This window comes from Nicotiana tabacum, chromosome 20 (assembly GCF_000715075.1).
Source record: "Nicotiana tabacum cultivar K326 chromosome 20, ASM71507v2, whole genome shotgun sequence".
In the NCBI taxonomy this organism is placed as follows: domain Eukaryota; kingdom Viridiplantae; phylum Streptophyta; class Magnoliopsida; order Solanales; family Solanaceae; genus Nicotiana; species Nicotiana tabacum.
In genome coordinates, this window is record NC_134099.1 from 161,195,625 (window position 1) to 161,205,418 (window position 9,794).

Sequence of the window (9,794 nt, forward strand, 5' to 3'; positions counted from 1 at the left end):
AGCTCACATGGCTTGTTTCTTTTTTATTCTCATCTTGAAATGGTAGTACTACTATTTATGTTTAAAAAAAAAGTAGGCAGGTGCACAAAACATCTCGCATTAATGCAAGGTTCGAGAAAAAATTGTACCCTAAGAGATATAATATAAACAATCTATTCTAATGCAAGCATTAGTGGGTGCTTCCATTGCTCGAACCCGTGACCTATAGGTTACAAAAATATTTTAAATTAAGAGTTTCTGTAAAACCATTTTGAAAGTAGTATGAAGCTATGACACAATATTAAGCCTTAATAATCAACATGGTTGGTGAAAACTTCCGCTAATATCACTACAACAACATATCTAGTATTATCCCACACCGTGGGGTTTGAGAAGGGTAGTGTGTAAGCAGATCTTACACCTACCTTGTGAGGATAAAAAGGATATTTTCAATAGACCCCGGGCTCAGGACTAATACCACTAATCACTACTTTTTTTCCTTTTTTTGGCAGGATTGGTTTTTTCTCCATACAATTTTAGAGGGGCTCAAATTGCTAACATGAGAATGTAACCAACTCATCCACTTTTACTATCCCTATTTTTCTTCTTTCTTATCAACCAATTCAGAATATTGGCACCAAGAAATCTGAAACTGCTTTTACTGGCTAACTTGCTTTCCAGTTTCTCAGAAACTAATAAAACATAGTGTTCAAGAAGAGTACAAGTGAACATCATTCTGAAGTTGTCTAAAGTTGGTAAGAGTACAACAAGGGCCTAAACTGATCCACTCAACATCATTTCAAGAGACCTAAACTTCTGATTTTGCAGAAGCTGTTGAGTTCACACGCCGCAATTGAAACTCCTTCAAGATGTCACTGAAAACCATGGGAGTCCTGATTGAAGGCATTGTTTGGTTTCTGCCATTGGAACAATGGGACCTAGAAAAAGGCGCCATAAGTCGAGTAAAATTGTGACGAGCATTGCAGCACCCAAAGCATCAATGGACACTCTTGGCAAGTCCCACGAATCACCAGGTTTCTCATCAACCCTGTGCATTTAAGCAAACAACCATCAACAGAATTCACAAATGATAGTTACAAAGCATATAGTAGTTAAAATGCAGGAGTCCTGGACCATAATGATTAACGACAGTGGTGTAATACAGGGGCGGACGCACGTGGTGACAAGCGCTGAACCCGCTTCATCAAAAAATAATACTGTATATATGTATAATTTATGATTAAAGCTGCGTAAATTTTGTATAAATATTTTATTTGAACCCACCTGACAACTATTATTTTACGACTAAAGTTATATACTTCTAAGATTAAACCCGCTTGCACAAAATCCTGGGTCTGCCACTGGTGTAATATGATACATATTTAAAGTTAATCCATATATGGTTAGAAGAGTGTTTGTGTTGCCTATGGTTCTAGAAAACCACTTTTAAAAGCAAAGCTTAAAAACTTCCAAGATTTTACTTTAGTGGAAGTGTAGAGTTTCTTTTTTCAATAAATAGTTATAGAATTTTACCAACTCTAAACAAGTATGAAATTTCACATTTCTGTTTGTCCAACATTGTAAATTCTAAAAGCGCCTCAGACGGTTAATAAAAACAAGTTAGAGCACTTCCACTTGGAGCATACCTTCTATCTCAAAAACTATAGTATACCAAATCTCACTGTCAGCTGTCAAATTTTACACTAGAAATCATGCTGAAATATTCATGAATGGCCCCTCTAGAAAAGATTGAAAAGAGCTACTAGCGCCGCTAAAATAAAGATCAGATGACTTTAGAAATCCCTTTAAACACTTGCAACAACATCAATCAACTCAATAATGCACTCATCTGTTTCGTCCTCAAATTGCAAGATCAGTTGGCCAAGAAAATCTTTGAAGCCGTTACAGAAATTGAGAGTCAGATTATGAGCATCTAACTGCTTAACAAAACCTGAGGCAAGCTTAACTTGAGAGCGGATGTTCCTTTCAGCAAATGACATTATTACCTTTTTTATCTGAAACCTTTTCAAAATAAATATCGTAGAACTGAATTTTGCTTGCTCCAGCATTATACACCTTGAGGTGATTCTATCGAATATTACAACGTATGTTAAACTTAGCTAGTCCGCGGACTGAATTCATCCACCTTGTGTTGCTCATAATCCTTTCGACATATTTGTCCTCATTTTCCACTCTAGTTTAGAACTGGTTAGACTATTGCACTTAAACGATAAAAATGTATAGAAGTTTAAAAGACATTGTAATTATACCGTAAATAAACGACATCTGCACTAGGGGAATTTCAGAGGCAGGAATTGCAGGGAAAGAAGTTCTTACCTGAAAAACATCGGATAGCTTACAATGAAGTAGATCGCGTAAAACAACGAGCCAACTTTATACATAATAGCTCGGTCCACGAAGTCATAGTACGGAAACTGCAGAGGTCAGAAACAAACAAGTGATGTTTTAAACCTTATTTATATATCACAAAGGCATCTGATAAGGCTGCTATATACCCTTACATAAGATATTTCTGGACTCACAAAATTGACCACTTACATTGGAAATAGCTAAGGTTTCCAAATAAGCTATAAAATAAGCATATGCTAGAATCCATCCTGCCCTGAAAGCCCACTGAATATTCTCGGGCAAATCAGCAATAGCATGCTGTAGCCTGCGAAGGGTCATGTTTGCCGAGACATGGTAAAACAGGAAGCAAACATGTGCTAAAAGGAAAGTTGTATGGGGTACCTGCACAGAGTTACACGATAAAGCTTTTAGAAGATGAAAAATCCAAGTAAAGGATGGGGCAAAATTCCGAACAGGTGGCTTACATTATTCATCTTCCAAGACGGAAATGTATAAGAAGCACCCAAAACTGTGAAGAAATAGTGGGTCCAAAAGTAGTTCCCAACATAAGTGAAAATTGCTATCCAGAGATTAGCCTGGAATAACAGCAAATCAATAGTCAGTAGTCCATACAAGAACCAAAAGAGAGGATCGTAAAATCACGAAATAAGTAGCAAGGAAATTTCTTGTCTATGCCGCATTAGTCAACTAAAGAATCCGAAATAAATTAACCTGTGCCAATTTTAGTGATTGTCTTTTAGCACCAATGCTGAGTGTCATAAATCAAGAAAGACAACCCAATTTCACAACAAGCTATGGCCACAAAAAAATGATCTCTTGTCTTTTTCTTTCACTAATATTTATCTTTTTTCTCCACGAGAATTTTTCCAAACCGAGTCATGAAAATTGAATCTAGAAACCAATCATAATAGAGGCTTATAGTTGAGTCCTTAAAATTGCAAAAAAGAAATTGATATTTCTTCCTCAAGAACACTTGCCTTTACCCAATAACGATCCTTCCAAGGAATGCTCCTGTCAGCCTGCAAAAGTTACACATAATAATAAGCCTTCATCTGACTAGTTTTTCGAACAAATACTATAAAGCTCATCTTTTTAACTATGTTGATTTAACTAGTTATGTATATCATCAAGAATAAACAAGAAGAAGTTGCACTGAAGAGCTTGGCGAATTACTGGAAAAGGCTCATCATTCAAATGCAACAGTTTGCACATGATAATATGGACTCATAATAAGTCATTTTATCTCTTACATTTAACACAAAAATTATGAGTAACTTATCTCCTTTTTTATCAAAAATGAGCAATTTGTCTCCTTCATTAAGCACAGATCCATAATGACCTAATTAAGTACAGTTTGATACGAGAAAAGGTGACAAAACGATAAAGATGTAGTAATTTGATAAGAAATATTGGTTGAAAAACTCAAGTTGCAGCTGATTTGAATAAATAACAACTGGAAATTTTTACAGGTCTAGTTATTGTATTGTTGATTCACCAACAGAGCATCGGTAGTAGGAAAAATGAGACAGAAATTCACCTTTCCAACAAATATCACGGGTACAAAGAAAGCAGGAAGTGCAGAAATAAGCCCCAGCAAGAGGTACTCCCACTCTGTAAAATTCTGTCACAATAAGCCACTTAGTAAGTTACAAATACTTGATTTTATAACGGGAAGCGGATTGTAAGTTACAATTACTAAGCATGCAGTATCTTAGCAAGAGAAAACACGAAAATTCACTATAAAATACACATACACAGAGAGAGAGTAGCACAACAACTAGTAAACCATCAGATATAACTTTTAAGCCAAGTAGCCACGGGAGTGAGTAGGACTAATCATATTAGTAAAACAACGATTTAAACTTTTAAAGAAAACTTTTGCATCATTCAGCAGCAGAAGCTTAACTAGAAGAAGGATAGTTCATCAGAAGAGACTGGGAAGCCATTTAAGCAACAGTAAGGAGTTGGTCTGTAACACACACTCTCTCACCGCCCGCCAATTAACAAAGCCTATCAAATAGGAGAATGAGTCGCTCTTTTCTTGAAAAGTATCGACTATAACTATAGCGGTATCAACAGACACAATTAGGACATGCTGACCTCTACACAGGGGCTTGTTTCCCAACATGAAAATATGGTGCCTAATAAAATAGGAAGTCGTCGGGGTGCCTAGAAGATAAGGATAACGCATTGGTTCTTACAGCATTCCCCACAAGCAAACAAGAAACGAAGTCTTTACTATCTTTAATTACATCTGAAGTTTCAACATCTCAAGATGCCTCATAGAAATTTATAAGGTTTGACTAACTTTCATCACAAGTTGAATCCTGCAAAATTTATGGCTGCTCACTAAATTTTGCACATTGCTCGTTCCTTCTGTAGGCCATATGACAATCTATCAACTGTGTCTCAATTCCAATCAAGTTGGGTTGGCAGTATGCATCCTCAATACACTCAAATCTTTTTTTTTTCTTTTTGTTGATAAAATCCATACACTCCAATCTAACTGGCTAATTTCATTCCAATAGGCAATAGTAATAGGGAAACTTTACTTCCCTTTATGCAACCCTTTTCTCTGAATTCCCTACTCTCCTTTCCCTGATAGGGAAGACAATTTTTACAAAAATCAACAAGGACTGAACAAGCACATTTCGAAGTCACAGTTTAAACAGACAAATAAAATCTACAACCTTCGGAAACTCGCAAAGTTTCTAAGCATTTTTTAAGATGCAAGTAAATAAATAAAAGTGCTTCCTCTCGAAAGCTTAAGTTTTTAGATGAGACAGTCCACTGTATTCAATGGCATTCTCATCTAAGGTGGATTCATGATTTAAACTTGAGGGGTTCAACATTTTAAAATTCTGAGCACTAAAATTACGGGTTTCAAAATGTAATACATTGGTTAAATTTAGAGAGTTTTCGCACATGCGCACACACACATATAATATATACTATGTATCTACATTTTGTGTCAAGAATACTGGGTTCGGTTGAACCTGTAGCTAATAAGTTACATCCATCACTGATTGCACACATGTTACACACCTCGTAGAGCTTATACGGGACGACAACACCAAGGCACAGGGTGAGCCAAAAGGGAGTGTAGAGCAGAAAGAATACTTCACCCCATCTCTTGCTAGGGTTTTGAGCTAACCACAGACTGGAAGTTGAACTAGTCACTTTACTACCTGGAGAAAATCCATTATTACATCAGAAACAATAAAAAAAATTAAAAAAAAAAACTTTCAAACCAAAATAACTAAATCCCAAGTAGGTAAAATCCCAAAACTTACCTTCCATTTATTTCCACAGCTTAATTGTCAAAAAGAGCTTCCTCCTCACTCAAAATTTGAACTTGGCGAAAACCCAAAATTTATTAGCTGTGTCACAAACTAGAACTTGCCCCTAAACTCATAAACAACAATATGGCAAATCAAATTGTGAATAACCTAAAACCTGCACACACAAATAAAAAACAAATTAAGAAATAATCACAACCCACATTCCAAAATTTAATCTTTAATAATAACCTCCAAGAATGAAAACAAATGTTGACCTACCAATTAAATAAACATTTTACAGTGAGTTAAAAGTAGGATTTTTTTTCCCAAAAGATTTTATTTTAAAAAAAAAGGAGCTTACTCCTCACTCAAAATTTGAACTTGGAGAAAATCCAATATTATTTAGCTTTATCACAAACTAAAACTTGCCCTTAAACTCTAAAATAACTATATTGCAAATCCAAATGTGAATAACCTAAAACCTGGAAAACTATACAAATTAAAGAAATCATCACTACCCACATTCCAAACTATAATCGTTATATAAAACCTCCTAGAATGATAAAACCAATGTTGACCGACCAATTAAATACACAATTTATACTTAGTTAAAAGTAAGATTTTTAAAATACAGCAATCATAAATTCAATTCACGAAAAAAGAACATTAACTTTTTTGCATTTAGCATCAAAAAGTAGAAAAAGAGCAAAAATAGAAGAGAATGTACCTAAAAAGAGGCCACTGATCTGTGATGAAGAAGAGATTAAGAAGAAGACTGAAAAGAATAATATAACAGAAAAAAGGGGCAATCTTTTTTTTAATCTATATTTTTGGACGTGCTCTTTTGTGTTTTGCTCAGTGTAACTCTGTAAAGACAGCTCAGTTTATGATTAAAGAAAGGAAACTAGTGGATCTACAGTAGGTTGGGCATAGCATTGCAAACCCGAAATTCAAATCGAAATTAGAAATTCGGATATTTAAAATTTAATTTTTAAAATTTTTGGATATTGAGTTTGGTATTTCGAATTTTTAAATATCCAAAATTCTTATACTTTATATTTAGTCTATTATACGTATCTCAATAGTAATAAATTCAATATCCTATCTATTAGATATTATTGTATATATTCAATATTAATTAAGTTATTGTGAAAATACTTTCTATTTGGACATGTTTACTATTTCGCATTTTTTATCGGCCATATTAATGTCTCTACTGTATCTTTTTGATAATAATTGCATTACTTGAGTGTTTCATTTGGATAATTATGGCGAGAATGAGTAACTTTTCATGCAATTTAACATGAGTACTAATTTGGATATTTATTTTTGTAAAAAGAAGAAACTTTTCAACTTACAAGCTCAAACCAAAAATCCAAAATATCCAAACCGATTAATCCAAAATCGAACTTAAAAAATATGATCCAATCCGAACATACTTTTGTTATATCTTCAATCCGAAAACCGAAAATCCAAACCGAAATTTTCATATGCAATCCGAACTACCCGAACACCCACCCCTAATCTACACAAGGGAAAAAAAGGTTTAAATACATTATAATTTTTACACAGTCAGATCATCTTTACTAATACCAAATGTAACAGATAACTAATTTTATTTTCAAAGTTAGAAATCTCTTTTTTTAAGGGAATTTACCGTGGATATTCTTTAGGTGATAGAAATTTACCGCAGGTGTAAAAAATATTCTTTGCATTAACAAGTGTATCAATATAGATAGATAAATTAGAATAAATTACACTACCATCAGAATGTCAGTTTAGTGTTTTCGAAGAATTAACTTAAATAATCGTTTATCCAAACGCTTAAATTTAAAATAGCCGGCGAATATATATATATACTCTTTTCGTTCACTTTTAGTTGTCCATTATACTAGAATATATTTTTATTTTTATTTATCCACTATATTAAATCCAGAGAAAGACAATCATTTTTCTCTGTTTTACCCTTATTATTAATTATTCATTCCCCAAATCATTTTTCATAACTTTTGAAAATACTATCATTATTATGAGTAAAATTGTAAAATATATATGTTTTATTTATTATTTCTTAAAGGGCGTGAAAAATTCAAAGTGGATAACTAAAAGCGAATGGAAGGAGTGTGTATATATATATAATCGTGTGTGTGTGTATATATATATATAATTATTGTATAATTTATATATACTTGCTAAAAAATAAACAGAGAATTAGACCAGTTAATCAAAGTAGTTCTTTTAATTTTGGGATTTAACGGAATGATAGCAATGGCACAAAATAATTCTCAAATTAAGCTAAACCATACCATATAGTGACATCTGAAAATGAATTCTTCCCCAAATGATTTTCACTTCTCAGTGGCACCATGAGTTAGGTCTCCATTTAATGCACGGCTATAGATTTTATTGGTTCAATTCATCCTAACCAATCATTGGAAGGACCTTCAAAATCATAAATTTTGAGAAACCGCTATTATTTAGTGGCTATTAATTTTCAGTAGCTACCTTATATATAATTACTTTCTATAGTTACTATTCATTTATTACGGTAGTATATTCGCGTTGTTGTATTCATGAATATAACAACAAAAAGCACCTAAAAATCAGTGTAGTCTAGTTGTACGGGCATGTATTCACATGTATTCGCACCATGTATTCATGAATACAGTAGCAAAAACGCCTAAAATCAGGCAATCTAGCTGTATGCGCATGTATTCGCGCTGGTGTATTCATGAATACAACAGTTAAAAGCGCCTAAAACTAGGGCAGTCCAGCTGTACGTGCATGTATTCACATGTATTCGCACCATGTATTCATGAATACAACAGCAAAAAGCGCCTAAAATCAGGGCAGCCCAGCTGTACGCGCATGTATTCACATGTATTCGCACCATGTATTCATGAATGCAGTAGCAAAAACACCTAAAATCAGGCAGTCCAGCTGTATGCGCATGTATTCGCGCTGCTGTATTCATGAATACAACAGTTAAAAGCGCCTAAAACTAGGGCAGTCCAGCTGCACGTGCATGTATTCACATGTATTCGCACCATGTATTCATGAATACAGTAACGACAATCACCTTAAAAATAGATATGTCCAGCTGTCTAAGAGAGAGGAAAAACATAAATAGCGTATTTCATGCCTCAATGGTAGTATATACTATAAATACTTATTTTGCTATAAAATAAAAAGCAGTTATAGAAAATAATATTTTGAAATAATTTTGATTTATAATAAAGAAGGTGTATACCTTCGCTATAGGAGGTAAAATTCCCATCAATAAAGTCAGTGCTATTTAAAAATTGGCCAATTTTTTAAAAATATTTAAGTTTTAGCCTGAAGATGGCAACTTCAAACAAACACTGCTGCTTTACGAAGATGGTGCTTTAGATAAATATGTAATTTGGTTTTACTTTCTTCTCTCTCTTTTTTTTTTTTTTTTTTTGGATTATGATTGCTTAAGTCTCATGTTTGAAGAAAAGATATGGGTGGGTTATAAGGTGGATAAGCAATTGAAACTACTCGTTTTGATGCAAATCGAATTACTGAAGTTCAAACTTTAAACTTAAAATTTCAACTTCATTCTATAGTGGCTAAACATTAAATGCATTGTAAATTTCAACTTTCTTTAAATAGCAGTATTCCAGGTGGCTATTTGTGCCCTTACCCCCTTTAAAATCAGAGTGGTTGTAATTTTAATGTTTCGGCCTATGGACCAGTCCAACCAAGATAATGAGGCCAATAATTAAATAAAGTTAGAACCCAAATGATTAATGGGCTAGGAAGATTTTTATCTTCCTATACACTATTTGAAGTAAAAATTGCAGGATAGTGATTTTTATAGTCTTCTTCTTCAGTCCTCTCGTCGTATGTTAAGCTAACGTGCGCCGATCTCGGTTATGGCTGGAAAGAAGGCTCGAGGTAGACCTAAGAAGCAACACATTAAGGTAGATGACAAAATTCCGAAGCTAAATACTATAGGAAGGAACTCATCAGTGGTTATGGAGTCCATTTCTGGAGCTTCAAAGATGCAAACTAGATATGTTAATCTCGCACAGATCCATCATGGAGATGCCTCAGGATCAACTAGTCAACGACAGAAAAAGGCAAATCAAAGCCCAATCCCCATGCATGTCGACCTAAGGGGTAGTGTCACACCTCCCT

The 9,794-nt window shown here is 33.9% G+C and overlaps 1 protein-coding gene across 2 annotated transcripts; it reads right to left on the reverse strand.

The window, feature by feature from the left end:
- Positions 1-610: 610 nt before the first annotated feature.
- On the reverse strand, positions 611-6,501 carry LOC107802648 (cycloeucalenol cycloisomerase). 2 transcript variants are annotated; one of them, XM_016626178.2, is made up of 9 exons: positions 6,358-6,501; positions 5,643-5,805; positions 5,395-5,537; positions 3,887-3,970; positions 3,327-3,368; positions 2,814-2,924; positions 2,539-2,730; positions 2,317-2,414; positions 611-1,027 (listed from the first exon to the last, which is right to left on the reverse strand). In XM_016626178.2, the coding sequence occupies exons 2-9, from the start codon at positions 5,647-5,649 to the stop codon at positions 844-846; spliced, it is 861 nt and encodes a 286-aa protein (XP_016481664.1). In that variant the 5' UTR covers positions 5,650-5,805; positions 6,358-6,501; the 3' UTR covers positions 611-843. The 2 variants fall into 2 exon arrangements, with proteins under 2 accessions (XP_016481664.1, XP_016481666.1); XM_016626180.2 differs by having other exon boundaries at positions 5,643-5,754; positions 6,358-6,495.
- Between the last annotated feature and the right edge of the window lie 3,293 nt (positions 6,502-9,794).